The sequence below is a fragment of the Drosophila nasuta genome, chromosome X (genome assembly GCF_023558535.2).
Source record: "Drosophila nasuta strain 15112-1781.00 chromosome X, ASM2355853v1, whole genome shotgun sequence".
NCBI classification, from domain to species: domain Eukaryota; kingdom Metazoa; phylum Arthropoda; class Insecta; order Diptera; family Drosophilidae; genus Drosophila; species Drosophila nasuta.
In genome coordinates, this window is record NC_083459.1 from 8,855,201 (window position 1) to 8,882,053 (window position 26,853).

Here is a 26,853-nt window from a genome sequence, read left to right on the forward strand (position 1 = left end):
CCTTTTCAAATAAATACAATGCATGTGTGTGTGTGTGTGTGTAATTATCAAATAGTTGTAAAATGTAGTCAGAATCATCGTAATGGAATCTCATATCATTTAAAATATGTGTTAAGAATTATGTATGTATATTATAGTATCCATATAATAAATGTGTTTTTATTGTATAAAATAAATGTCTTTTTCTTTCCCTTTTCTTTCTCTTTATCATTGCTTTCACATTCACACAAACTAAACAAAATAAACGCCGCCATGATTAATATTCTCTCCTCTATATGTTTCACTTTTGCTGCATTTGCTTAGAAGTTGATAAACATGTTTTTAATTAATTAATATTTAAATTTTGCTGTTGTCTTTTAATATAGTTTTCTCTTCGCTTTTTGCGGGACAATTTGTCATTTAATTTTATTGCTTTTTCATTAAGCTTGACTCAGTTTACATACATATGTATGTATGCATATTTGTGTGATGGGTGCTGTATGTGTGTGTGAACGAGTTAGTATGAGAAGAGAGACAGACCGTGAGAGAGTGTGAATGTTTCGTGTGAGCGAGCGAGTGAATGAGTGAAGTGCAAACTGCAGCTGGCTGTCCTTGTCTACTAACAGCAAGCTTGCAATTTTATATGAAACGGATGTTTTTTGAATAATGCAGAAAATTCGTTAATATAAAATGATAACATGAAATTTTTATTGGGTGCAATTCAAAAAATGATCCAAAACATTATATAAAAAAAAATACATACTAATTGTGATTGGAGAGGTAAAAGATTTCTTCTTTTTTTGATTTGATTGGTGAGTGTGTACGTGAGTGTGGTTAAGTGTGTGTAGTTGTGTGTGTGTGTGGGTTCTTTTACCTCTTGTCAACAACATGCAAATTCCGGCTAATAAAACTATGGAAATTTAACGAAAATGTCGATAAAAGAAAACTAGTTGCCCTTTTTAAGCACTTGGAAGGAAGAGCTTACAAATTGGGCATAAATTTTAAATTTATAAGAGAGAAAAAAGAAGAAAATAGCCGGACTTTTGCTGTTGTTGCTCTTGTTAATCCTTCGTTTGTTATTGTTTTGTTGTTGTAATAGTGTTATATTTTTTTCTTGTTGCTTTATGTATTTTAATCGGTTGGGCCTTTTGTTTTTGTTTTGGACTTGCCTAACGCTTGTTATTTGGTGGCTTAAAATTGCAAGACAACATCTCCTCCTTGGCCAATTTGTTGCGATATTCGGCCATCATATCACGACATTGTATGGCGATATCCAAGAGCGTTGAGAACATCGTTTCGCCCCTCTTGCAATACGCATCCTGATCGTAGTCCACATAGTTTGTTAAATCATAAAGTTCCTTCGATTCGGCTAGGAAATTCTCCAGCGTCGCGTTCACATTACGATGATAATCGACGACCATCTCCTCAGTCTGCTGCAGATCATCAATCGCCTGATGTTGCACAATCAGTTCGTCTGACATCTCGTGTTCCTGCAACAGCAACAAAAATTTGATTAATAAAGTTCCTTTTGATCATTTGCAAGTCGACAAAAAAATTTACTTATCCATTATATTCTTATTTAGTACTAGACTTAAGATTAATAAATCATTAAATATTTATCCTTGATATTTGCATATCTAATACTAGTTTTAATAGATTTGTTCTTGATGATGATGAAGAAAATTGTAAATAAAGAGCCACCGATATTTCCAATATCAATAGAAAATAAATTGTCAAAGTAACTTTGAATTTTGTTTTGCTTTTCTTGTATGTGATCCAAAATTTAGTACTTGATAATTTTGAAAATATTCTTCGAAAAAAAGTGATGCTTATGAAAAGGATTTTATGGGGAATTTATTGATTTGTTATTCTTGGCAGCAGCTTGTGAGGTGCTAGGCATGTCCTCAATCTAGCAATAGAAAGTATAGATTTTATAAGAAATCTGGTGAAATCTGGTTAAAATACTGCAACCAACGATTTTATCCTAGCACTGGAAAATCAACATGATTTCAATGAAGTGAAAATTTATATAATTTTGTGATTTTACTAGTGTTTTTACCCCTGGAGCATAAATTTGATAAAATGTCAGTATAAAATGAAAAAACAGCACAAGAAAGAACGAGATAGATAGATCACTTCACACAAACAACAGAGAGAGAGAGAGAGAGAGAGAGAGAGAGAGAGAGAGAGAGAGAGAGAGAGAGAGAGAGAGAGAGAGAGGGAAATAGAGATCTGCTGTCTTTACAGTATTAACTAGCCTCTTATTCTAAGTTGAGAGAAAAAGAAAGAAGGCAGAACTAAGTGACAATATTAGACAAGGAATTTCAACTCTATATAGCTTTAAATTTATATCCCAGTAATAATCACAAGTGTCGATTTGTAGGTTCTAAAAAATAATACACTATACTGAGTATTAACTACAAGAACTACTCCACTTAAGCTTCACGAATATATGTTGTTTATGTAGAGAAGCCTTGGCATACTCGCTTCGAAACTATTTTGGATGTTTGCGTGGCAATCGTCCGGCGTGTTTGTGCAACACGGGTTGATCCTCTTGCATGGGAAAGTTGCACAATGTGATGGTATCGTTGCGCTTGAGTCGCCACATCCATGGATTATGCCCCTTGGGTGCACTCTCATCGGCAAATTGCATCGGAGGCGGTAACACAAATTCATGATCCTCCTGTGGCAACCAGCGTGGCAACAACGAACGCGTCTCTGCCACCAAATTGGCCAACTCCGTAGTGTATCGCTTGCCGGCGGGCACAAGCTGTTGAAAATCATGAGCCACATAACGTTTGCCCAATGCCGAGGAACCCGGCACTTGAGTCCAGGGCACAAAGAAGCATTCGTTGGTCTCGTACGATTTCGATGGAGCCGTCAACACGGGCAACACGCCCAGGGGCAGCAACTTGATCATCAAGATGCACGTCCGATTGGCATCACGATAATTCACGAGCATTCGCTGTCGTTGCTCCAGACTCTGCTCGGCATTGCGTCGTGTTATCAGCCATGGTGTGCTCCTTGGCTTATTGTTGGCCATAATCTCGGACAGCGATTGCCCGACGTAGCGATTGGCGATGACGCGACAGTAGAAAGGCGCCACAGACGAACGTTGTCGCGGCAGCGGCGGCAACTTGACAATTGTCCGCGAATCCTTGGCCCATTGAATGGGTTGCTTTTTACCAATGTTGTTCTTACGGTTGCTCATAACGAAAACGCGAGTTGAAAGTGTGTACAAAGTATACAAATAAAAATATAAAATAAAACAGAAATACGAATTCTCGCTTTCAACTACAAACTGATGCTTGATTGCTAGCACTCAAACAAATAAACTGACACTGCTCTCCCTCTCTCTCTCTCTCTCTATAAACACGACAAGTCAAAGCCTGCTTAAAACATAAAACTTACGCTCAGCGAACTCAGCATGGCGAGATCCATGTGGGCGGCGTTTCCGTTCTTGCTGTTGTTGTTGTTATTGTTGTGACCGCGCTGCAGCGCCTGATGATGATTATGATGCATATTGGCCGACGAATGCTGGGCCATGCCCATGCCTCCCTGTTGCTGATCCAGCTCCCCCTCATCGTCATCGTCCATCACCTCAATCGTTTCAGTGGGGTCCGCATCGCCAGCGCCAATTTCGGCCAGATCCTTGACGACCAGCTCCTTGACACGATCCGCATAGCGTAGCGTATTCAACGTATGCTCACAACTGCTTAATCCCGGCGATATCATGGCAATCATGCACGTCTTGCTCTTCTCCCCGATGAATGAATCGCGCAGAACTTGCGTCAACTTTGATACACGGAATGGCAAATGTGCCGATTGCTTGCCAAGGGCACGAATGCATTCCTTCAGTGCCAACAGTGATTTATTGATCTCAGCACCTTCCATGCGTGTCTGACGATCCGCTGACGATGTGTCCACGCCGCGTTCGTTGCCCGCCAGATCGATGAACGAGAATTTGCCATGGATTTTGGTGCTGCCCATGGGGCGTAGCACAATTTGGAATACGGCATGCGAACGCGATGAATTCGAATTGGCCGACGTTTGGCCCGATGTGCGTGCCGCATTGCCGTGTTGGATAAGACTGAGCACCTCCTCCACGCTGTCCACGACCTTCTCGGTCAGGCCAACGACCTGCACCTGTTGCTTGCCATCCTCGAGCACGCGCAGCTTCTGCTTATCGGCGAGCAGATCAAAGACCTATCGAACGAACAAAGAGAGGCAATTGATTAGATTTGAATCGTTTATTCTTTAACTGTTTTTGACTGCTTACCTTGCCGCTGTAGATCTCAAAGAAGCTGGCCGAAACGACCAGATTGAGGGAACGATAGCGCGGACCGTTCAATGTGACAAACACATCCTTGGCCGCCATGGCGTAAATGCCATTCTTACAGTCCTGCACCTTGCCCTTGAACTCACCGCCCATGGTGTGTGTCTTGCCAGATCCAGTCTGGCCATAGGCGAAGCACGTGGCCATGCCGCCCTCAAAGATGGTCTTCACCAGCGGCTTGGCTGTGTATCTGTGTGAAGAATAACAAGATTATTAGATCAGAATATCAATTCGATTGTAAGAGCTACAAAAATACATTTCAAAGTTATAAGAAAATGCTGCTGTATAAATGATACAAAATTGTTTTTTGTTTTTATAATTCTTTTCCTTTCTTCCCCCTATAATAATAATGAAAACATCAAGTACAAAAGCTATAGTCAAATGTACTGTGTAATAGATCATTTAAGTACATATACCTCTGATAATATACCGAAAAATACTGAAATACAAAGAAATGCATAATTTGTATATTAATATACTACTATAATCGAAATAAAACATAAAGTTCACACAATTTGTCAACCAATGTTCTTTTTTTTGTGCCATATAAAATAAATTCGATTCTTAATAAAATTTCGTGAAAATGGAAATTATGATTTTCAAAGTATTTCAAACAGTTGACTCAAAGAATAAACTTAATTTTACCTAATAATCATCAATCTAAAATTACATATAAGAGCCACTTATGAATCAGTAAAGTGATATTTAATGCTTTATGAATGAATATCAACATTTTAACTAACTAAATTTCTTTTAATGAATAATCCATGTACATTTCAAATGCTTTAAGCTCTGAATGAAAATTAAATATTTAGATTACACTTAAATTACTAAAAATGATTAAATTCAAAAAAGAGATTTAAGGTAAATAAAATTTTGTGGCTTATGACGAACCTGATAGCAAACATATATTATTAGATTTGATATCTAAAGAACTATAACCGAGCACAAAGCTTTTCTAAGTTCACATTAATTGGCGTCAATTACTCTATATGAAAAGGGAGATATTTAAAAAGAAAGAAGGATCGCACACAAGCAGAATCTAATCTGGAATTTGAGAGATGAGTCAGGCCAGAGAGTAGCTAATCAGGTTCAATGGAAATAAAACGGTTAAGATTCAACGTCATTTATTGTCAATTTTGTTGTTTGCGAAATGCATTAATAAAGCTGCCAGCGGTTTTTTATGGCTATTAATAATGAAAGCAAACAATAATGATGATGAGTGTTGAGTGTGTTGTTTGCTTATCAGTGAGTGATGCGATTAGGTTTCACCGGCTGGCTTAAGTATGTGGCGCAGCAGTATTTTTTTGCTCTCTTCCTTTTTTTTAATATTAATTTGCACCATTGACTCATATTGTGACACAAACCGGAAGGAAGCAGATTGAATAATAAAGACGGGCTAACAACAAGCTTGTTTCGACGACGGTTAAGTTTTGAAATGGTTCGCAGAGAAGCAGCAAGAATGGCAAATAAAAAACAAAAGCAAAAAAAAAGTGCGAAATAAAAACAAAGAGAGTTCGATGGAAAATCAAAAGCTGGACACCGGACGGGGGCAAGTTCATTGAGGCGAGCACAAGCACAAGCAACAGCAAGAGCAACCGCAAAAGCAACAGCAACAGCAACGGCAAACGAAGCCAAACGAGACGAAGCACAAAGCGAGCGGACAGACAGAAAGACGGACGGACAGTTGGAACAACTTTTGTGTTTAGTCATACAACGAAACTTGGCTATTTCGGGAGCGAACGCTTTGAGTTTGCGCGCCGTGTGTGTGTGTGTATGTGAGCGAGTGTGTGTGTGTGGTAGTGTGTGAGTCAGTTGCTGTTGCTATTGAGCACAAGTTGTGCGCATTTCGTGTGTGTCGCCAACGCAACATAACAAACTCAACAACCTCAACTCAACAACAACAACCAACGTTGCCAACCAAGTAAACAACCAACAACAACTAGAATAACAACAGCTGTTGATAAGGACAGCTTAAGGATGCTTTAAAAATTCAGCGCATATTGTATGAATCATAAAATCAGCTTCTTAGTGGAGAAAACTACAATTTGGCCCAAAAGAAAACAAACGAAAGTAACAAAAAATAAGAACTTGTTCTCATTTCAAATGGGCAATTTGACTTATCTAAAACTATGCAAAGAATTTTAAAGAACTCTTTCGGGTTTCTAAATATAGCTATTCGATGTCATTAACGTTATGGCAACTGAAACTATTTGTTTTTATTTAAACATCCAATAAAACTTTATGAAGGTCGTAATACGAATTTATTAGTTGCGCATAAATTTCAAATCTATTGTCTGTTGATTTTAAATTAATTTATTACTTGACAAAACACCTATTATATGAAAATTGAAGATATCTTTTATCCTTCAATATATATTCGATAAATCAAAACCAAATTTTAAAAGCAATAAATGATCTTTGAGTAATGCTACACCTAAAAAATTTATTTAGTAAACAATAGTCATAGAATCTAAGATACTCTGTGCAATATAATATCATTCTAAGCTTACAATAAATAAATAGACTCAACTTCAGAATTTCTTACAATAAAAAGACTATAAACTTCAGGTTCACAAAGAACCAATAAAACTATTGTTCTATAGAAATGCATTTGTTGCTTATCTAGAAATATATATATATAGCTAACAATTGCTGACTTGGCTATAAATTGACTCTTGCATAACATGATGAATATCAATCAGCTTGCTTTATAAAGGTTTTTCTATTAAGTAGCAATTATTAAAGATCAGACAACTTTTCTAAGAGTTCTAAGCTGAACTTCATATTATGCTAACCTCATTAGATATCAACGTTTTGTAAATATTGTGGTCTTTCTAATTGATCCATATATTGATATACTACTCGTAAATTCTTCAATACACAAACTATGGAAATACAACATCTAATAGAATTATTAGATTCGATATTACTTCCCTTAAATGTCAAACTCAATAATATATTAAGTTCTCCGAATAAAAGCTCTAACAATGCCGTAAATTTCTCTAGACAAATGGATATTTTCTATCGACAAAGATATACTTCTAATAAAACTGAATGCACTTAAGATTTCCTATTACAGGGTCTGCAAATCCCTTAAGCTTGATAGTCAAACATCGATCGATCATATATAGTAGATCATAGTAGCCGGACTCACCTGTAAACGACGGCATTGTCGCAAGTGTCGTTGAACGCATAATCGAACCGGAACTTGTGATTCTCCAGGAATTTGGTGAGATCGACTTTGGTGCGCGGTTCATGGACCATGAGGACATCCTTGCGTGGCACCGAAATCACATCGATCTCCTTCCGATTGAGCTCCTTGCGACTGAGCGGACGCTTGCGCACGCACACGGTGATCTGATGATCATCGACCATCTGGCCATCGATGAGCGGAATAAATTCCAACGTATTCTGATATTCGCGTATCATTTGCGCCGTCTCCCAGTTGGGATTACCGGGATCCTGATTCATCAGCGCCACCTTCTCCTCCTTCATCTCGGCTTGGCGAGCGCGTCGCTTCTCGCGATTCTCCTTCAAACGTTCGACCTCCTTGAGGGCATGCGAACGACGTGAGCCCGCCGCAGCTGGATTTATTGAATTGTTTGTCGAGTTGTTTGTCAGTGTGGAGTTGACAGAGGTGCCACCAACGCCACCGCCACTGCTGACTCCTCCTCCTCCTCCGCCGCCACCGCCAGCACGATCGTTGTTGACATTGTTGGCGCTCGCGGAAGCGATGCGTGTCTGTGGTGCATTGGTGCTGACCTGTGGTGCATAGCGTTGCCGCAGCATGCCGGTGGTTGCCACACCGCTGGTTGCACCGCCAGCGTTCGCTGCCGACATGTTGCCATAGCTTTGACTTTGGCCCAAATGTGTTGGTCCCGCGCCGCCACCGCCACCGGCGCTTGTCTCGTTGATTTTGTTTAGCTGATTACCGGTCATGGTCATGCGTGCTGTTAAACTGCCTAATCCACTACTGATACCACTACTTACTCCGCCACCACCTCCGCCACCTCCTCCGCCACCTCCAATTGTCGATTGTGTGGGATTACGTGATAGATTCATGGGCGCTGTTGCCTGTTTCTTTGGCTCGGGAGCCGCATGCTGCGTCTCCACCGCTGCGTCGGGCGTGGACAATTCCGGATTGAGAGCAATTATGGCATCCAGTTCAACCTCTTTGCCTTTGGTCTCGCCCCTTTCGTACCATTCGACGGTTATGCAGCGAGCCGATGAATTCAATTTGGAGACAACGGCGCCATGGACGCGACCATCGGTGCGTTTGATTTTGACGCTTTGGCCAATCGTTATCATCTCCATGATGAGGATGGTGATGTTGTTGATGTGTGTGTGTGTGTGTTTGGGTGTGAGACGTACGCCTCTATGTGTGTGTGGCTTTGTGTGTGCGGTTGTAATAGTGTGTGTGGGTAGTGTTGTATATATTTATTTGTATTGTGTCGATGTGATTTGGTTTCAATAAGCGTGTGTTCCTCTGTGTTGTTCTTTTTGCTCTTATATTGTTGTTTTATTGTTTTATAGTTGTTTGTTACAAGCGTCGATTGCTACAATGAGAAATTTGAGAGATTATTAGATTATTGTTTGTTTGTTATTTGACAAATAAAGCAAAGCTTGCTAATAAAGTACCGCTAGTTGCAGCCCAAGCAACAAAACAGTTGCCGCTTACTCACACAACACACGCAAACATATATGAAGCAAGCAAGCGCTCGTCTCTCTCTCTTCTTCTTCGTTTCCAACACAATAACAACACCAACGAAAATAAAAACTTAAACAACAACAAAAACTATCGCGAAGCGAGACAGCAACACATCAAAAATGGCTGCGCTCACTCGACTGCTGCTGCTGCTGCTGTTTGTGCTGCTGCTAAGGAATGACGACGACTGGTGCTTGCTTTTTTGCTTTGCTTTGGCTTTGGCTTCTTCTATGTCGAGGTCGCAAAAAAAATACACGGCGTCGTTTGTCAGTTCTCTTATTGTATGCGTGTGCGTGTGAATGCCTATGCGTGTGTGTGTAATTCACACAAAATTCAAATGGTTAACCGTCACTTTTGATTCATCTGCTGACTGTTATCGATAACACAATTAAAACAGATGTGCATATGTGCCGCACATGAATAGGTAAGCATGTGTGTGTGTGTGTGCGTTAATGGAATGCCGCCAGACAAACAACGCGCCGCCGCTTCTAGGCAATTTTTGTCCAATTGCGATTTTTGTGTGCGTTGCTTTTTTGCGCTCTGCTTTTTCTAAGTTTTCGCATGCATCGCGGCCACGACCGGCGTTGTGCAACACTGCTCTATCATATAGCGGCACATAGCGACAGTTCCACAAGCACACACATACATGCCGACATGCATATAGGCATATCTATGTGTGCGTATGCATGTGCATATGCATATAAGGCATGTGTTAGTGCCAAAAAAAAAATGAGAAGAGAAAAAAGCGAGCACAACAGCAGTTAATCAATGCCAGCAAGCTTTACGTTGTTAATTACATACACACACATGTATGTAATATGTGCAAACGTATGCTCGTTACGCTGTTGTATCGGCGGCCACAGCAGCAGCTTTACGTCATGCAGTGGCTGACGGCTGCGGCTCCCACATAGAAAGACGCACACACACTCATACATACACAGCTGCAGGCAGGCGAAGATATTTGGCATCAAGATCACAGAGCCAGCAGAGTAGGGCTTTCATACACACACATACACATGCACAAACGAACACACGCACATTTGTCAGACGCGGAAATGTAATTGGAAATTTTGCAAAACTGCCAAAGACCAAAAAAAAACGAACGCTACTCTTCGTGACTCTTCTTGTTGGCTGCCGTTGCAGTCGTTTCACGCAATTTTTTTGTGTACTTTTAACGCTCACCTCGCCACGGTATTATTGAACACACACGATGATGTTTATTATATTTTTGCATCTATTTGATAGCACTATACGTAAAATTCTAAAAGGTTGCTTTTATAATTTTTGGAAATTAATCACAACTAGGATATCACAAGAGTATGTGCTCGAAATAAAATTTACACAGCGACCAGATGTCAACAACAGAGACATTTAGTTCACAGTTTGCTTCGCCATTGTTTTTTCTGTCTGCCAGTCAGCCAACTACTCAAGTGCAGCACTTTACAACACTGAGTAGGCCGTTAAACTTTAATTCATATTTAAAAATTAACTTTCGTAACTCAATGTCATTTGTGACACTACGCATACACAATGCTTACAACTATTACGCAATAATAAATTGCATGCAATTATTGCCAAATTCGATTTTTGGTGATATTGGCAATTTGCAACAGCTGCTTGCGTTAATATACTTTTAGTATGTTTATTTGGTATTTTGATGACAAGTGCATAAAATATGCATCGATAACGATAACAACACAGCGATGACAGTAGCTAACACTAACCCTGTGTGTACGTGTTTTGTTTGTGGTGGTTGCAATACATTTGTTTGTGCGTAGAAAGCGTAAATTATTGCAACGAAAGAAAAACTGCAAAGGAAAAAGCGAAAACGAAACACCAAAGACAATTTTGGGTAAGTTTTGCAGTAGTTGCAGTGAGTGTCAGTGTCAAAACGTATTTGTTTGCATAGGCAGCAGCTGAAGAAGCAGAATGGACATCATGGACATACAAGCTGTCGAATCGAAGCTAAGTGACGTCACAGTGACACCAATACCACGTTCGCAAGTACAAAACTTCTACAACTATCAACAGCAGCGCGAACAGCGTGAACAGCAGCCCCAAATCCAAATATCCGCCATACATCATTCACGCAGCGGCGGCAGCAGCAGCAACAACAACAGCTCCAACAACAGCAGCAGCAATAACAATAATATGGGCGCCACTGATTACGCGACTGGTAGCAGCAGCGGCGGCGGCGGGAGCAAGCGAGAACGCAACAATGCACAGAGCAGTGCAGCGGCAACGGCAGCAGCAGCCGCTGCAGTTGCTGCGCTGCAATATTCACCGCAATTTCTGCAAGCCCAATTGGCGCTGTTGCAACAGCAATCAAACACAACTGCCACACCATCGTCCGCAGCTGCAGCGGCTGCTGCCGCAGCGCTGTCGTTAGCCAACATTGCTGCAGCCAGCAACAATGGTCGCAATCTGTCGTCATCGTCGTCGTCCGCCATCAACAGCAATAACAATGGCAGCAACAATAGCATCAACAACAACTCAAGCAATCTGGGCTTGAATCTATCGCAATCACAACTTAAGTATCCACCTCCATCGACATCGCCAGCTGTGGTGACCACACAGACATCGGCGAACATCACCACGCCGCTCACCTCCACTGCCAATCTGCCAACGGTGGGCAGCCAAACGGTCGGCAACGGCTTGAGTAAGTACGCCCAACTCTTGGCCGTCATCGAGGAGATGGGACGCGACATCCGGCCGACGTACACGGGTTCGCGCAGCTCGACGGAGCGCCTGAAGCGGGGCATTGTCCATGCCCGCATCTTGGTGCGTGAGTGCCTCATGGAGACGGAGCGTGCGGCGCGTCAATGAGAAGAGGAATGCGGCATGCCGCATTTGACAACAACGCCGGATTAATAAGCACTATATACTAGACATATGATATGAATATAAACACTTGGCACACATGGGCATGGTGAAATGGAAACGACAAGAACAATTAGCATTTAAGTGTGACCAGATATTCAAGCTGACAATCTGTGTTTACAGTTGTCTTTCCCCATTTCAAGTTCAAATTAGTAACGCCGTAGAGTTTCTGTTTATTTTCACTATGCCGTAAAGAAGAGTGTCGAGATACCCAATTAGTTACTTTTTTTTAATGCTTTACGTTATTATCGTTCACTCTTTTCACACTTAAGATGCCGTCATTTTATGATTTAAGTTCATATCTCTAATATTATTATTATGATTATTATTACTATAAATGTAAATGTCATTATTAAACAATAGTAAAATTGTGAAGAGAAAGGTTTATTTTTGTTTTTTGTTGTTTTTTTAGATTCATTTTCGCCTTTTCGTTTCCTCGAAATATGACGAAGAAATTAATACTCTACAGAAAGAAGAAAAACAAGGCAAATTTGTGCCGCCGGACCATAGTTAAAAATGTTTAGACTAGCTCAGGTTATACAAGTTATATATATATAAATATTATGCCGTATATAAATATATACATACAGATATTGTATACGAAGAATAATTGAAGTACACATTGTGAGATGGCTTCAAACTTTTACACGTCACAAATATACACACACCCGTATTTGTATTTGGATATATATGATGTAGAACTCGTATATAGTATATAAGATATAGCTTGTAAGTTTGCACCTGCTGTTTGTGCGTGTGTATTGATGTTGTGCAGCTTTAAAGTAGCATACCGCTCCCAATTACTCAATATGTATACTACAACAAGCTCTATACATATATGTATATACCAGATATATACACGTATATATAGAGTTACAATTCTATAGAGCAATCGCTGCAGAAGTTGCATATTCGATTCGATTCTCGTTACGTGACCGTGTGTAGAAATCGAAAGATGTTATTTTAGAGAACTATACAAATATATGAACAATATACACATATATTATATATATACTCGATTTATATATATACACAAATCTATATATATATATACATATATTTGATTAAAAGGTCTTGTTAAATCACAAATTGAGAGGCATACCTATATGTATACAAATATATATATATATAGATTTATTGGCTAAGGTCAAGCATGTATACCAAACCAAAATCGGAATAAACACAAATTTTGGTTTTATTTAATTGTAATATGTATTTTATTCACTCTTTAGTTGACAGCATCGATTTGTTTACAGGGTAAAGCACGAACCACCGCAGGACAACTGCAATAATAATTGTGAATACATCAATTTTTTCCATATGCATTATATATGTAAATCGATGTAATTACCCTAAGCTGGAGGTCGCACAAGGGCAATCATCTTCTTTGCACTCATCCGATTCAACTACAACGTTATTAGCGCCTCCCTCAAGATCGTTCTTAACTGCAATATCTTTGCTTAAAGCGTGTGAATTTGGGCGAGCCTTCTACTTACGGCCTAGTACCAAGATTAGGTGCGCCCCCAAGACCAAACTACAGAGCACTATTGTCACTGGCAGCATTGTGAAATGAGTAATGATCGCACAGCCAGAAGCTCAGCTCAACTGAACTCTCTCCTCAGTGTCTAATCAATGGAAGGGAACTATCAGCGATAACCTTTTCACAGTCGGTAGTGCTATGCAAGGCCGATCAATAGAAAACAAAATATTTGTTTAAACCTAAAGTATGTAATTTGTAACTTCATAGTCATAGTTATTTACTTCATATCCTGTAAATATAAATTTAGATGGGTTTTGCAAACCTATAAATTATTCAGCTGGTAGTGCAGTACAAGGTCGCGAAGCAATAGAAATTTACACGTCGAAATCAAGCCTACAGCTGTGAACATTGAAATAGCAGTGCGACAAAAAAAAACTAAATAACTGATTTTTTGCATATTCCTTTTTGTTTGTTGATCCCTGGCACAATACATATATTTGTGAAATGGAACAATGAGATAGGAAACAACCCGTTTAGATTTGTTCAGTTTTTATGTTATTTTGATATTTTTATATAAGCACACCACATTTTAGCTGCACATTGGAATAGCAGATTTTGATTTTTTCCACAAAAAGAGCCAAAATTGTTTTTAATTTTACGAAAAGTGAGTTAAAAAAAAGGAAAAAATGTATCTAGAATTTGTGTTTATAATAGTATTTTTCAATTTTTAACGCACAGGTCGCTAGCACTGTTATTTCAAAGTTCACAGCTGAATAGCTAACAATGCTATATTGCATTGCTGTAAATTTGAGCTCAATTTTTTCACTCAGACAACAGTTGTAGGTTCTTTAACTTATCAGAAGGTCACTCCGGTAGGGTCAAAACTTAGCTGCACATGGAAAGTTTTTACTGGGTATTTAGCAGTCGCACTTTATTTATAAATGTAGGCTTGTCACTTGTCACTATTGTATGCATTGATTATTAACAAGATATTGTAAATATTTAGCAAAGTGCATTACGTTGGGCAAATGTGTTTTTCACAGCAATCTGGATAGGGTTTCGTATAGTCATAGGGGGCAAAGAAACAACCGCTTTGCAAATTCTGGTGTTCACAGCTGTCAAACAAATCTGATAAGTTATACTTGTGCGTATACTTGATATCTCTCGACTACTTACTGCTTGATCAAGAGCAAATAATCCTCTTCACAAGACACATGGACACAGTAACCGTGTTGATTTACCGGATAGACGGTCTCATTCATCGGTACATCCAACTCCAGTTCCTCATAATAACAGTGATTCGGTAAACCTAAAAGAAAAGAAAAGTTTTCAACTATTTACACTAAGAAGCCGGAGAAACTTACTCGGATGCTTGGCATGGCCGCGATATTGTAAAGTTTGGTAGCCAAACGCTTGACTAATGAACATAAGCACAACAGCTAGGCAGAAAAAAATATCCAGGTTCCAGCGACGCATCGTGAGTGTTGTCTGAGTGAATAGATGGAAACGATGCAACTTATAAGGCGACTAAGTTCTCACAGTTATCAGCTTCCCTCCGGTTTTTTTTTTGGTTTCGTCACTCTCACTCTCCCAGCACAGTTCCGTGTGTCTTCAGGAGCATCTTGTGTTTGATTTGAATTTCTTTTTGGTTGCTGTTTATTCGTTAATAGTCCATCTTATCACTTTGTGGGCCATTCAAGGTTACCAATTCTCCAAGGCGACTTTATCAATAATATTTACTTATATTTATTTCACGATTTCCTAGCTATGTTAGGGCATAGAACTGTCGCTTATGTCAGCCAGAGATTTATGCAAATTAACACTCTCACAATAATAAACAAAAATAACAATATTCAAATCTATAGTAGTAATAATTATAATGCTTGGTGGTAAATAATTACTGACTACGAGTCATACAGCATTTATAGCCTACAAATTATACAGCCAAAATGAAAATTGTATTTCAAAGTTTACAGTCTTTATTTTTGTTTTTATTTTTAAGTTGATAAATACAACGTAAAGAACAGTTGTTTCATTGTGCGTGAATTTGCACTTGTTAATCTCGGTAAATTGGCTTTGTCGCAGTTCGAAAAACATTTAATTTACATTTGCGAGTCGTCTAGAATTGCAGCACTGCAACCTTGCCACAGTTTCCTGAACCGGGGCACCAGTGATGCCGCATTTAGCTGTTTATTTTTCTGGCGAAGACTTAACATTAAATATGTATAGATATAAAAAACTTAATTATTATATTAAATAAGAACCTTTCCAGCTATATATTTAATTTATAATAATTTGTATAATAAGAGCTGGAAAGGTTCTTAGTGAATATAATAATAAAGTTTTAGAGGTGAAAGATGAAAGAATTATAATGTGGTTTATGTATTAATCCACGAGCTGACAAATCTTTTTATAGGTTCTATATCGAAGACGTTCTCAATTTAGCACAAAATAATTGTCTAAAATTGTGGCAAATTTAAAAAAGTAATTGCCACAATTTTTGGAATATCTTATTTTAACTTTGCACAGATGTATCTTCTGTGTATAGGTAATAGATAGTCGATGTTGCCACTGACATCATAACTTGAAAATCGAAATTTAACATTGCAGATGCGAAGGCTGCTTAAAAAAAGTGACGCATAAAATCGTTCCTATGCTCTAGACATCAATTCCAATCTTGAGATTTCTGGGAAACGCTTAAAAACATTATCATGTCAACAAAGTATAGCTGTATTTTCTTTAGCGGTTGTATTAAAATCTGTATTTTTTGGGCATCACTGGTGACAAGCTTGCGACGCCCCCGCGCTTCAATGAACTCTCGCTTTCATGGACTTCGAGTTTTGTGGCGGGGCAAAAAAGAGCGAAGCGGTGTTTCTGGGGATTGTTTAATTAATTGAAACTAGAGCTAAAAAAAAAGCTTAAAATTCACGACGCCACATGCCCCATATTCAGCAACATTCACAGATACAGTTACAGTTACAGATACAGTATCTTGTAGATACACAAGACAGTGTGAGCGCGTCGTTGTTTATTATTATTAATTTTATATAAAAGCAACAACAATTAATTGCAATTGACTCAGTCGCACCGTCGACGCTCAAGCAAAAAGTTCAAAATCTACCCAAAAAAAAAAAAAAAAACGAGAACAAGTAAAGCATTATGGTCATCATCCGAACTGGGGTCGGCTATGGATACGGAGTGCCAATGTTGCTGCTGCTGGCGATGATCTGCCTGGGAGTTGATGCCGATTTGGCGTATCGAGCCAATGCCATTCATCCAGGTAAGTTTGCATTATAAAGCGTAGTTAAAGCTCACATTCCTTGCCTTAAAGATTATCCTGGTCAGTGTTACTTTGAGGAGCTGAAGCAAGCAATACCCAAGCATCAGTCATACAAACCCATCAATCGCGAAGGTTTCTGCAATTCCATCCATTGTCGTCCCGACTATGTGCTCGAGATTGAATAGTAAGTGTTCCCACAACTTTTCTTTAAACGATCTTTAAATGCATTATTCTTTACTCTTTAATTTCCAGCTGTGGTCGCCACAATCTTGTGCCGAGCAAGAACTGCAAGATTTATTCGGATATGCGTCGCACGTTTCCCAATTGCTGTCCACAACTTTTGTGCAAGGACACGGATACCAATATCATCTAGCCTTCTTCTATTGTAATATTATTCCATTGTTATGCTTTAGCCACCTTAATAAACAATTGTGGTAACAGCTGTTGGTTTAAGCTGCAGCTGTTATTTTATCATAAAAGTCATATATATACACCTTAAGTTTATGCTCTATAAACAAGTCTAATACTTCAGCGATTTCAAGAAGATTTTTCAACTGGCATGAAACAACGCTTTTGTTTGGAGTGCAGTTCATATTTTCGCTTATTGAGAAAGCTAAATATTAAATTCAAAATCTGAGCTGTAATCCCTAAGATAAAAATAAGTACATAGTTTACAAGTACACTTTATAGTACAACAATTTCATAAAAGAGTATGATCAAATTAAATATCTTAAATAAAAAATATTCTAGAAGATAATTTGAGGGATTGGAAAAAGAAAACTTAATTCAAAATAAATCAGAAAATATCGAAAATAAAAGAATACACAAAATTCCCTTAAGAAACCGAACCATATTTCAATGGCATTTCTAAGAAACCAAAATAAATCTAAAAGATTTAATGCATGACTGCATTAGATCGAAGGCTTTATAGAGAGTGCGACACTTTGCATTTGGGGAATGGCGACGCCAACAAACATTGATGGGCTTTGATGCAATTAACTTAATCACAAGCTTTGAGGGGTCTTTGCTAAATAGTCCGACAATTATGCAATTAAAACAATGCAAAACTAAAACAACCGCTTGATGAAACGTACAAGACAATTCGCATGCGCTACATTAAAATACGTCTGTTATATACAATGTGAGAATCGTAGGGGACGTGCAACAAGTCGCAATGATCGGGGAGCGTTGGAACGTTTTGTGAATTAGAAATTCAGATTCACATGACACATAACGTTTGAAGCGAGGTATAAATAGCAAACAGGTTCATACGCCAACTCTCAGTCGAGAATCCAGAAAACTACAGTTTACAATCTAGTCCATATTCTTCTTTAAGCTAGACAAGATGATGCTCAACGCATTTCTACTGTCGCTCTCATTGCTGCTGCTGATGTCTGTGCCGCAATCCTCTGAAGCTGGTAAGTAAGCTTACAGTTGAAGGACTCTCACAGCAAGTGTGCTTCCACATGTTGCAGCTAAGGAGCCACTGTGCACGTATCGCAATTCCGAGGGTGAGACCATATTCCTCACGTATATGTCGCTGTCGAGAAAGGGAGAGGATTATGTGGATTTTGGCACCGATGGCAAATGCCTCAAACGTGCCATTTGCACAGACACCTTTAAAACGATCGTGGAGGAGTAAGTTCCCAAAAAGCGTTTGTGTGTGTAACTCGATCTTCGGCTGATCTCGCTCCATCTTGTTATTTTCTTTTTTCAGCTGTGCACAGCAAAAGGTGACGTGCCACAACAAACAGCGTTATACGGGCGTCTTTCCCGCCTGTTGCATCAAGTGCAAGTAAGGATTTTGGACATCTTTCGACACATTTCATTGATTGTTTTGTAGCTCTCGAAATGAATAACAATTTACTTAGTATTCCACATTCATATTCAGTTTTTTTTTTCGTTCTTTATATATTTCTTTTTCCATTTTTTTTTAGTTTTTATTTGTCTTAGCTATTTATTGTGTTTTTTTTTTTAATCCATGTTGAATCGTAATAATTGTAGTTTCTTTTGTTGTTGTGGTAGTTTTGTTTGCTGTAACTGTCGAGCTGTTTTTCTAGTTTCATGCTTACTCGCTAAAAGCCCGTAATTGTTTTCTTTCTCTGGCAATGTATATTTTGCTGCTCTTGTTGTTGTTTTAATTCCATCATTTCTTATCTCTCTGTCTCTCTCTATCTCACACAACAACAAAAGATAATTTACGCAAAAAAAAAAACAAAAAAAAAATTTTAATAATTACGTTTACATAATATTATAATCATAAATTGGGCAACTCTCTTTAAACATGAATGTGCTGTGTTTTTCATTCTTCTTTCCTTTTTTTCTTTAAGTGTACACTGTGTGTGTGTGTGTATTCTTATAGTTTAAACCTAGTGTTGTTGACGACTTTTCTCGTATTTGCTGCTCTGTGTTGAACCCTGTTTTATAATTGTTGTTGCTTGGTTGGTTGTTGTTTATTCTCTTTTTAGTTTATTGTTTTGTTTTTCTTTTTCTTGCTGTGTTTTGTTTTTGGTTTTGTTTTGTTAACTAATGCTTATAGATCCTCGTCCTCATCTGGCAAGGCGGTCGCCTGCGCCTCCTGCAAATCGCGTTCGATTTGAATCTGCCAGTCTTTATCCATTTTGACCTCTGGCGGCAGCAGCGCTGGCATTGCGACAAACTCGAGATTGGGATCGCCAACCAGTTTACGGGCCAGCCAAAGGAATGGTTTCTCGAAGTTGTAATTCGATTTAGCCGAGATGTCGTAGTACTATCGAAAGGAGAACAGAATAAAGAAACAAATGCGAGTGTTAATAGAGAGCAGACTTCGTATTAAGAACATCGATAGTTGCGTCGATAGTAACAAAAGTGTTTTATGATCAACATCAACACGATCATTATCAGTAAACATAGTTATCAATGGTAAGTAAATGTTTGTGTATTGATGATGTTGATGAAACAAATGCGTTATTAGACAGTAAGAGAGTGAGCGCGCACTTTAAACAATGTTATCGATAGTAAGTAGATATTTGTAATGTACTAATGATGATGAAAGAAACGTGTTAGTAGATGAAGTTTCGTATATCGATTATAGATTGTTATTCACTCAATGATGCTCACCTGCAAGTTTTTCTTTCGGTGGAACACAATGCTTTTGGCCTTGACCTTTCGATCCTTGATGTCCACTTTGTTGCCACACAGCACAATGGGGATATTCTCGCAGACACGCACCAGATCTCTGTGCCAGTTGGGCACATTCTTGTACGTGACACGCGATGTTACATCGAACATGATGACAGCGCACTGGCCCTGGATGTAATAGCCATCACGTAGTCCGCCAAATTTCTCCTGTCCGGCCGTATCCCAAACATTGAAACGAATTGCGCCGCGATTGGTGTGAAAGATCAATGGATGCACCTCCACACCCAATGTGGCAACATATTTCTTCTCGAATTCACCAGTCATGTGGCGTTTCACGAATGTTGTTTTGCCAGTGCCACCATCGCCAACGAGCACGCACTTGAATGTGGGCATATCCTGTCCTTCTTGGGCCATCTTTGTTGTGGTTGTAGTTGTTGCTGTTTGCCTCTAGTTGAACACTGTACTACAGAGCAAGAAGTTGCGCGCTTCTTTTTGCACTTTCGAGGTTTGCACTTTCTTCGTTTGGCTGTTTGACGATTGAATGAATAACACGATATTAGTTTTAAGATTTCTGTTTTTTTTTTTTTAGTTGTTGAGTGTGCAACGAGCGAAATGCGAATGTGAACAGCTCAGCGCTGGTAGAGCACAAGAAGCAAAAAAAAAAATACAGTAGCAAAAAGGTAAAGGTCAACAACAACACATAGGAGAAAAGGAGAGCAGCGCAAGGAGCGCAGGCAGAGAGGCGGCTCTGCAAAGCGCGCCAAAGGACAACAACAGCTGTTGCTCATTGTCGCAATCTCTCTCTTTCTCTCTCGCGCTCTTGCACACGCAAACACTCTGCACTGAAGAGAGGCAAAATGCAAGAGAGAGCCGACAAACTGCAGCTGCTATCAATGTGACCAATGCGTGTGTGTGTGATGTACATGCAGGTAGCATGCGAAGATGCCGTGAGAGCAGCAGGCGCAATACCTTTGCGTTTATGTAAGCGTAGTAGTTGTAGAATGATACTTTCAACCCATGTATAGCATATATACATATATACAGATATGTAAATAAATACATAATGCGGCATATTTCATTCTGTTGCTTTCTATACACTGCAAAAGTATCGAAAATTCCTCCACATCTTTTTGGCATGTGTCATTCCAGCATAGAATGTTTGAGAATGTTTTGCCCAAATTGTTGAAATGTGTTGTTGTTGCCCAGCTGAATCAGCAGCAGCACACACATACAGCAGCTTTGGCAAATACGCACACAAGAATGAAGCAACCCTGGGAGTGCAAGCGAGTAGGCAAATGAGCTATTACTGCGGCTGCTGCTGCTCGTTGCAGCCTCGGAACAAGACGCAACTAAAGCGCGCCAAAAAATAAAAGGAATGAGAAAAAACAATAAACGAAAATTCAAAATGCAAGCCCTGCAATAACAAACAAAGAACTACACATAACTGTCGCATTGAGGGAATTTTGTAATTTGCAAGAATATATGCTGTGCATTGCAAAACCGTATTATTCTTTCCTATTTATCAAATACAAATCGAACAAATGCTAACGCACATCACACACAAACACAGAAGCACACACACGCACCCGCAAATACGCACACAGCCATAGACAAGCAGAAGACCATTGCGATATACGTACACATGCCCAGACGCCAATACACGCGCCAGAGTCTGAAACATGACGCAAATATTTTTTCCCCTCAACTGCAATTCCGATTTAACCTCACAAAATAACCGAGTGCCCGTTTTGCAGACCTGTGTTTTTATTGTTTTTTGGTTTTAAGACAATTTCAAACGGAAATTGTGCAAAAGTTTAACAGAATGCCGAGAGTATGAGTACATTGCCCGCAAAATTAATCTACTTTCTTTTTTGTTAGCCAACACGCGGCAGGCACCACGTCGTGCGACACCGGCATAAGGCGGCCTTAGGCCGAACAAAAAAAAAAGCTGCAGACAGACGCAAGTTCGAATCGCTTTTTCTCTTTTCTTTTTTGGCAAATTTGTGAGCAACCTTGTGACGTTTATTGCAAAGTATACCGAATGGAATTGATTTGTGTGTGTTGTGTGTTTTACTACTTACATGATGAGGTTTTGCTTCTCGTTTCAAACAATTAGCAAACTGCACACCAGTTAACTAAATGTTTCGCTCGTTCAACAGCACGGACACAGAAATAAACACTGTATTGGTCCTCTTCGTTTGCAGCTTGCAAGTAAAGTTTTGACAGTTATCGTCAGAGCTATCGATAGTTTTTGTATCGAAAACATGAATGCGTGCAGCACACCAGTAGCAACAGCAATGTGACCAAGCACGTGCGTTCTATGGAAAATACTGAAATGGGCTGCATCGCTGTCACAATCGATAGGTTTGCCATCGTTGAATATTTTCGGTTTTTTTTTTATTTGTTTAACCATCACTAAAATTGCATGATTGAATCAAAATAATCAACAAGCATATTATCAATTAAAATTAACATATTTGTCTTGCTGTTCGCACACTGAAGTTAGAACGATGTCGACACGTCGCCAGGCCATAACATTATATAGAAATTTGCTGCGCGAATCAGAGAAGTTGCCAGCGTACAATTTCAGGTGCGTTTCCCCCATCTCCCATCATCTGTTGTGAAATAACATAACACATGCATAATACCGCTTGTATTTTCATTTTGACATTTACACACGTAGAATGTATGCGGCGCGCAAGATACGTGATACATTTCGGGCAAATCGAGTGATTAATGATTTCAAGGAAATTGATCGTCTTGTTGCCAGCGGCAAGGAAAGTCTCGAATTGATTCGTCGACAGGTGAGTGTTGTTGTTGCATTGCAATCAGCTGTATGCACGCTGCGTCTGTGTTATCGCATCCCTCCACTGACGACGATAACAACAACAACAAGGGGTGGCACTTTAATTTAATGCAATTGACATGTTTCAGGTGATTATCGGCCATCTCTATACCACGGATAAGCTGGTTATCGAGCAGAAGAAAACATTGCGGCCATCGGATGACTGAGAATTTGTTTTGTTTGATTGAGATTTTATGTTGCAACAAGCACACACACAGCACATGCATACACATACTCACATACCACGGCACATGGCAATTTGCCGGCGCATTAGGCGGCCTTAAAAAAAAACTCGAAAGACTAGTTATTAAATTCAACAACACACACACACAACATGTTGTTGTTTTGCCCTATTTGCTGTTTTAATTATTTATGTTAGCCATCTTTGCCGCCGACAACAAAATACCAAATCAATTGTAGCATAAACAAATAAACACATACCAGTTAAATAATTATATATACTATGAGTACAATGCATTTTCTCTGCTATTCCAAAGACCATTTCAAGTTTTTTTCAGAGTCTCCTTGCATTTATACGCCCGACTTACACTTTTACAGGTAGAGTCCATTCGAATTGCTAGACCCTTTTTACATTTGAGGCATATGACGACACGATTTACATTCAAGAGAATTCCCCATTAATAAAAAAGGGTTTACTGATAGTCTATATTAGTAATTCTTACAAAAAAAAAAACAAATCAATTGTAGTTTTAAAAAAAAAACACCAGTTTAATAATTCTATTTAATAATGTTTACATTGAATTTTAATCAGTAATATTATACTCTGCTACCCTAAAGTAAAAGTAACAAACAAAACACAGTTAATAGACCCGCTTGAGTCTACTAGCATTGCTAGACCCGTTTTACACTTTTCGTTCGGGGCAAAAACAAAAAAAGGGCCTATCATTAAAATTAGTATCGAAGATAATCCAATTAATTGACATGGAGGAATGCATGTGGGAAGGGAATGGGGAATTTGGGGGAATGCGTTGTTGCCTCTTAAGTAACTTCTCGCCTAGGCCTGATAGGTGCTCGCAGAGACATTGCCACCGGTGCCCGTCCAGTTGGTATGATGGAATTTGCCCTCATCGCCCAACAGTTCGTAGGTGTGAGCTCCAAAGTAATCGCGTTGCGCCTGCAACAGATTCGCCGGCAATTTGGCAGTGCGATAGCCATCGTAGAAACTCAAGGCGGTGGACAGAGCGGGCACCGGAATGCCCCAGCAGAAGGCATTGGCGACCACTTGACGCCACGACTCCTGACCCTGTTCGATGGCACGCTTAAAGAAGTCATCGAGCAGCAGATTTGAGAGCGTCGGCTGGCGTGTGTAGGCATCCTTAATGTTGCCCAAGAAGACACTGCGAATGATGCAACCGCCGCGCCACATCAACGCGATGCCACCGTAATTCAGGCGCCACTTATTCTCACGCGCCGCCTCACGCATCAGCATAAATCCTTGGGCATAGCTGACGATCTTGGCACAGTACAAGGCGTTCTTAATATCGTTGAGGAACTTGTTGGCATCGGCGAGACGGGGCTTGCAACCGGGGCCCTTGAGCACGCCATTCGCATGCACACGCTCATCCTTGAGGGCGGACAGACAACGCGAGAAGACGGCCTCGCCAATGAGCGTGACGGGCACACCGTACTGGAGGGCAGCAATTGCTGTCCACTTGCCGGTGCCCTTCTGTCCGGCTGTGTCGCGAATGCGCTCCAAGAGATAACCCTTCTGATCCTTATACTTCAGAATATCGCGTGTGATCTCAATGAGGAACGAATCAAGTTCACCCTCATTCCACTTGCCAAACACGTCGGACATTTGGGGAGGTGTCAAGCCCAAAGTTTGCAGGATGTGGTATGCCTCACAGATCAGTTGCATGTCGCCGTACTCGATGCCATTGTGCACCATCTTCACAAAGTGTCCAGCACCACCATCGCCCACCCATTCACAGCAGGGTTCACCATCGGCCTTGGCGCAGATCGCCTGGAAGATGGGTTGAATCAGTGGCCAGGCGGCGGCATGTCCGCCGGGCATTAGGGATGGACCGTGACGTGCGCCCTCCTCGCCACCGCTGACACCGGAGCCCACAAAGAGCAGGCCGAGTTTGGCCAATTCATCGCAGCGACGCGATGTATCCTGATACTCGGAGTTACCGCCATCGATGATAACGTCACCAGGTGAGAGTAAAGGCACCAGCTGCTGTATGAAATCGTCCACGGCGCTGCCAGCTGTGTGTGTGTGTTAGAAAGAGAAAGCCAGTATTAGAATTGAGCAAGGTTAAATGCAATTCGCTAGTGATGGCAAAAAAAACGCTAATCGAAACGATACGTGCAAGGTTAGCGCTTAAGTTCGTGCTGCAGCCGTGATTTCACTTTATCTAGTGTGCGTGTTCACGTTCGTTGTATGTATGTGTGAGTGTTCTAGAAGTGCTGCTTAAAGTTGACCTTGAGCTGAGGTCGGCCCAAAGTCGTTAATGGGACAGAGAGATAACGGCGACTTTGATAGCATTGGAATTGTGATATAGCTTGACGACTACAACGCTTATCGGATGCACAGATCACAACGACCCGGCCAAGTGCTGACTAATACTATCGTTCTTTCTAGTACCTGTGTATTGTTTTCGACCTATTGTGAAAGTCACTTTGATGTGCGTTGTGAAAGTGAGCTGCGTATCGCGCTTAAGCCTATCGGCCGATAGCCGATAATTTCGCGCTGCTAGCGTTTATCGAAGTTGTAAACAACCGAAACAGCAAATAGTTAAACGACTGTGCTCTCTCTAAATTCCGCTCTCTCGCTCTCTTTAGCTGTGCATTTGTTTTTGGAATGTGCCGCAATGCATTGAACTTACTTTGCAAAATGTAAGCGTGTACGTGTGTGACTTTGCTTTGACTTCCACACACACACACACACACGTGCACGCAAAACATGAGGCGATCGGTTGCTTGTGTTTTACACGCCACTCACTCCGCCATTTACAACAACAACAATATCGAGAACAGTAACTCACCCTTGACTAGCATCATGACTTTGCGTGGCGTTTTCAGTTTGTCGACCATGTCCTTCAATGAGTCAGCACCAATCACTTTGGTGCCTTTCGCCTCGTTGTTTAGAAATTCAGTGACCTTCGACACAGTGCGATTATATGCACACACCACAAAGCCCTTCTCGTCCATATTCAATATCAGATTTTGGCCCATTACGGCCAATCCAATGAGCGCAATATCAGCTTTTCTGCAGCAACACAAAAAAATAACAAACAAAAATATTTTCGTACTTTCCTAAATGGCAAAGTATCAAATTATTTTGCTTACCCGCTCATATTTTTATTGTATTCGATTTCGGATTAATAAAAAGAAATGTCAAAAAAAAAGAGTAATGAGGGTTTGTTAATTTTTTTACACCGACACAAAAAACTTGATTTGTTTCGCTTTCAGCGCGTGAACTGATTGCTGTAGACGTTTTGCCGCCGCTTTTGTTTGTGGCTCGTCGCTTGCGTTCGCCGACTAAAACTGCCCCACGAAGTTTGCGCAAAAACGAACATTCGAAAGACGAATGATAAATGCCATGATACAATTATACAAGGTAGTGCCGTCGTACGTTTTTTCGTTCGGCTACAGAGTGTTATCGACCAGTGCGCTCGTGCTTGTTGAAGCGAAAGGTTGTATGCGGACGATTTTTTCCCTAAATATTAACCCTTGTGCAAGACAAAAATGTCAGATTGCAATTATATTATATATAAATATGAACTTTATGATAGAATTAAGAACCTGAACTAAATAATTGGTAATCAAAAACCAAAACAACGATTACTATCCAATTCCAAACTATTAAAAATTAAATTATAAAAAACATTTCAACTGTTTTTAATATAGTGGAACAATTAAACCCTATGCGCCATTGAAGGGTTAATCACAAAGCTCTACTGTCGATTCTTTCGCACTCACTAGGCGCAGTCGTTTCACTCGCACTTATGTACGGTGTCGATTACGGACAGCTTTTTGACGACGGGACTACCTTGTATAATTGTATCATGATAAATGCCAAATGCTGAAAAGCTTTTCGCCGCACATTAGATCTGTGCGTGATGCGTGAGCTTTCATCGTGTCACGCAATCGCATTCAGGGCTGGGCTATCAGCTCACGAAACTTTGTGGTAAGGGAATTTTTGCAAACAGTGGTTCAATCAAGCTGCTGCTAAGGAAATTGTTATCTTTTCAACAATAAT

General features: G+C 40.0%; 9 protein-coding genes across 12 annotated transcripts; 4 read left to right on the forward strand and 5 right to left on the reverse strand.

The window, feature by feature from the left end:
* Positions 1-665: 665 nt before the first annotated feature.
* On the reverse strand, positions 666-10,421 carry LOC132797162 (kinesin-like protein Klp10A). 3 transcript variants are annotated; one of them, XR_009633630.1, is made up of 6 exons: positions 10,206-10,421; positions 7,473-8,874; positions 4,259-4,505; positions 3,391-4,185; positions 1,540-1,888; positions 1,377-1,469 (listed from the first exon to the last, which is right to left on the reverse strand). XR_009633630.1 is itself a non-coding variant. In XM_060808704.1 (5 exons), exons 2-5 carry the CDS (start codon positions 8,630-8,632, stop codon positions 1,149-1,151), a joined length of 2,523 nt encoding a protein of 840 aa, XP_060664687.1. In that variant the 5' UTR covers positions 8,633-8,874; positions 10,206-10,420; the 3' UTR covers positions 666-1,148. The 3 variants fall into 3 exon arrangements, 2 of the variants coding, with proteins under 2 accessions (XP_060664687.1, XP_060664688.1); XM_060808704.1 differs by lacking the exon at positions 1,540-1,888 and having other exon boundaries at positions 666-1,469; positions 10,206-10,420; XM_060808705.1 differs by lacking the exons at positions 1,540-1,888; positions 10,206-10,421 and adding an exon at positions 9,001-9,157 and having other exon boundaries at positions 666-1,469.
* Positions 10,422-10,534: 113 nt separating this feature from the next.
* LOC132797164 (homeotic protein ocelliless) lies at positions 10,535-13,005 on the forward strand. 2 transcript variants are annotated; one of them, XM_060808708.1, is made up of 2 exons: positions 10,535-10,875; positions 10,937-13,005. In XM_060808708.1, the coding sequence occupies exon 2, from the start codon at positions 10,953-10,955 to the stop codon at positions 11,847-11,849; it is 897 nt and encodes a 298-aa protein (XP_060664691.1). In that variant the 5' UTR covers positions 10,535-10,875; positions 10,937-10,952; the 3' UTR covers positions 11,850-13,005. The 2 variants fall into 2 exon arrangements, with proteins under 2 accessions (XP_060664691.1, XP_060664690.1); XM_060808707.1 differs by having other exon boundaries at positions 10,537-10,875; positions 10,933-13,005.
* Positions 13,006-13,076: 71 nt separating this feature from the next.
* Positions 13,077-13,537, reverse strand: LOC132797166 (uncharacterized). The gene is made up of 3 exons (XM_060808710.1): positions 13,400-13,537; positions 13,255-13,348; positions 13,077-13,186 (listed from the first exon to the last, which is right to left on the reverse strand). The coding sequence occupies exons 1-3, from the start codon at positions 13,464-13,466 to the stop codon at positions 13,132-13,134; spliced, it is 216 nt and encodes a 71-aa protein (XP_060664693.1). The 5' UTR covers positions 13,467-13,537; the 3' UTR covers positions 13,077-13,131.
* A 762-nt stretch (positions 13,538-14,299) lies between these two features.
* LOC132797165 (uncharacterized) lies at positions 14,300-14,934 on the reverse strand. The gene is made up of 3 exons (XM_060808709.1): positions 14,748-14,934; positions 14,560-14,692; positions 14,300-14,498 (listed from the first exon to the last, which is right to left on the reverse strand). The coding sequence occupies exons 1-3, from the start codon at positions 14,857-14,859 to the stop codon at positions 14,399-14,401; spliced, it is 345 nt and encodes a 114-aa protein (XP_060664692.1). The 5' UTR covers positions 14,860-14,934; the 3' UTR covers positions 14,300-14,398.
* Positions 14,935-16,466: 1,532 nt separating this feature from the next.
* Positions 16,467-17,148, forward strand: LOC132797302 (uncharacterized). The gene is made up of 3 exons (XM_060808976.1): positions 16,467-16,663; positions 16,715-16,847; positions 16,916-17,148. The coding sequence occupies exons 1-3, from the start codon at positions 16,543-16,545 to the stop codon at positions 17,034-17,036; spliced, it is 375 nt and encodes a 124-aa protein (XP_060664959.1). The 5' UTR covers positions 16,467-16,542; the 3' UTR covers positions 17,037-17,148.
* Positions 17,149-17,935: 787 nt separating this feature from the next.
* On the forward strand, positions 17,936-18,547 carry LOC132797303 (uncharacterized). Its single transcript, XM_060808977.1, has 3 exons — positions 17,936-18,081; positions 18,139-18,301; positions 18,381-18,547. The coding sequence occupies exons 1-3, from the start codon at positions 18,009-18,011 to the stop codon at positions 18,460-18,462; spliced, it is 318 nt and encodes a 105-aa protein (XP_060664960.1). The 5' UTR covers positions 17,936-18,008; the 3' UTR covers positions 18,463-18,547.
* Positions 18,548-19,081: 534 nt separating this feature from the next.
* LOC132797301 (GTP-binding nuclear protein Ran) lies at positions 19,082-22,023 on the reverse strand. The gene is made up of 3 exons (XM_060808974.1): positions 21,865-22,023; positions 19,763-20,309; positions 19,082-19,412 (listed from the first exon to the last, which is right to left on the reverse strand). Exons 2-3 carry the CDS (start codon positions 20,195-20,197, stop codon positions 19,197-19,199), a joined length of 651 nt encoding a protein of 216 aa, XP_060664957.1. The 5' UTR covers positions 20,198-20,309; positions 21,865-22,023; the 3' UTR covers positions 19,082-19,196.
* Positions 22,024-22,178: 155 nt separating this feature from the next.
* LOC132797304 (protein bcn92) lies at positions 22,179-23,095 on the forward strand. The gene is made up of 3 exons (XM_060808978.1): positions 22,179-22,373; positions 22,467-22,587; positions 22,718-23,095. Exons 1-3 carry the CDS (start codon positions 22,294-22,296, stop codon positions 22,793-22,795), a joined length of 279 nt encoding a protein of 92 aa, XP_060664961.1. The 5' UTR covers positions 22,179-22,293; the 3' UTR covers positions 22,796-23,095.
* A 269-nt stretch (positions 23,096-23,364) lies between these two features.
* On the reverse strand, positions 23,365-26,135 carry LOC132797300 (6-phosphogluconate dehydrogenase, decarboxylating). The gene is made up of 3 exons (XM_060808973.1): positions 25,941-26,135; positions 25,637-25,860; positions 23,365-24,857 (listed from the first exon to the last, which is right to left on the reverse strand). The coding sequence occupies exons 1-3, from the start codon at positions 25,946-25,948 to the stop codon at positions 23,644-23,646; spliced, it is 1,446 nt and encodes a 481-aa protein (XP_060664956.1). The 5' UTR covers positions 25,949-26,135; the 3' UTR covers positions 23,365-23,643.
* Between the last annotated feature and the right edge of the window lie 718 nt (positions 26,136-26,853).

Coding starts and splice junctions, on each gene's coding strand:
- LOC132797162 (XM_060808704.1), bottom strand. CDS start 8,632: ATGGAGATGATAACGATTGGCCAAAGCGTCAAAATCAAACGCACCGAT. Junction 4,186..4,258: donor TTGAGATCTACAGCGGCAAG/GTAAGCAGTCAA, acceptor TTCGTTCGATAG/GTCTTTGATCTGCTCGCCGA. Junction 1,470..3,390: donor CCATGCTGAGTTCGCTGAGC/GTAAGTTTTATG, acceptor TTGCTGTTGCAG/GAACACGAGATGTCAGACGA.
- LOC132797164 (XM_060808708.1), top strand. CDS start 10,953: ATGGACATCATGGACATACAAGCTGTCGAATCGAAGCTAAGTGACGTC.
- LOC132797166 (XM_060808710.1), bottom strand. CDS start 13,466: ATGCTGCCAGTGACAATAGTGCTCTGTAGTTTGGTCTTGGGGGCGCAC. Junction 13,349..13,399: donor CCTAATCTTGGTACTAGGCC/GTAAGTAGAAGG, acceptor AAGATATTGCAG/TTAAGAACGATCTTGAGGGA. Junction 13,187..13,254: donor TGTGCGACCTCCAGCTTAGG/GTAATTACATCG, acceptor TTATTATTGCAG/TTGTCCTGCGGTGGTTCGTG.
- LOC132797165 (XM_060808709.1), bottom strand. CDS start 14,859: ATGCGTCGCTGGAACCTGGATATTTTTTTCTGCCTAGCTGTTGTGCTT. Junction 14,693..14,747: donor CGGCCATGCCAAGCATCCGA/GTAAGTTTCTCC, acceptor CTTTTCTTTTAG/GTTTACCGAATCACTGTTAT. Junction 14,499..14,559: donor TATTTGCTCTTGATCAAGCA/GTAAGTAGTCGA, acceptor TTTGTTTGACAG/CTGTGAACACCAGAATTTGC.
- LOC132797302 (XM_060808976.1), top strand. CDS start 16,543: ATGGTCATCATCCGAACTGGGGTCGGCTATGGATACGGAGTGCCAATG. Junction 16,664..16,714: donor AGCCAATGCCATTCATCCAG/GTAAGTTTGCAT, acceptor CTTGCCTTAAAG/ATTATCCTGGTCAGTGTTAC. Junction 16,848..16,915: donor TATGTGCTCGAGATTGAATA/GTAAGTGTTCCC, acceptor TTTAATTTCCAG/CTGTGGTCGCCACAATCTTG.
- LOC132797303 (XM_060808977.1), top strand. CDS start 18,009: ATGATGCTCAACGCATTTCTACTGTCGCTCTCATTGCTGCTGCTGATG. Junction 18,082..18,138: donor GCCGCAATCCTCTGAAGCTG/GTAAGTAAGCTT, acceptor CACATGTTGCAG/CTAAGGAGCCACTGTGCACG. Junction 18,302..18,380: donor TTTAAAACGATCGTGGAGGA/GTAAGTTCCCAA, acceptor TTCTTTTTTCAG/CTGTGCACAGCAAAAGGTGA.
- LOC132797301 (XM_060808974.1), bottom strand. CDS start 20,197: ATGGCCCAAGAAGGACAGGATATGCCCACATTCAAGTGCGTGCTCGTT. Junction 19,413..19,762: donor ACCGAAAGAAAAACTTGCAG/GTGAGCATCATT, acceptor TCCTTTCGATAG/TACTACGACATCTCGGCTAA.
- LOC132797304 (XM_060808978.1), top strand. CDS start 22,294: ATGTCGACACGTCGCCAGGCCATAACATTATATAGAAATTTGCTGCGC. Junction 22,374..22,466: donor TTGCCAGCGTACAATTTCAG/GTGCGTTTCCCC, acceptor TTACACACGTAG/AATGTATGCGGCGCGCAAGA. Junction 22,588..22,717: donor TCGAATTGATTCGTCGACAG/GTGAGTGTTGTT, acceptor GACATGTTTCAG/GTGATTATCGGCCATCTCTA.
- LOC132797300 (XM_060808973.1), bottom strand. Junction 24,858..25,636: donor AGTCATGATGCTAGTCAAGG/GTGAGTTACTGT, acceptor ACACACACACAG/CTGGCAGCGCCGTGGACGAT.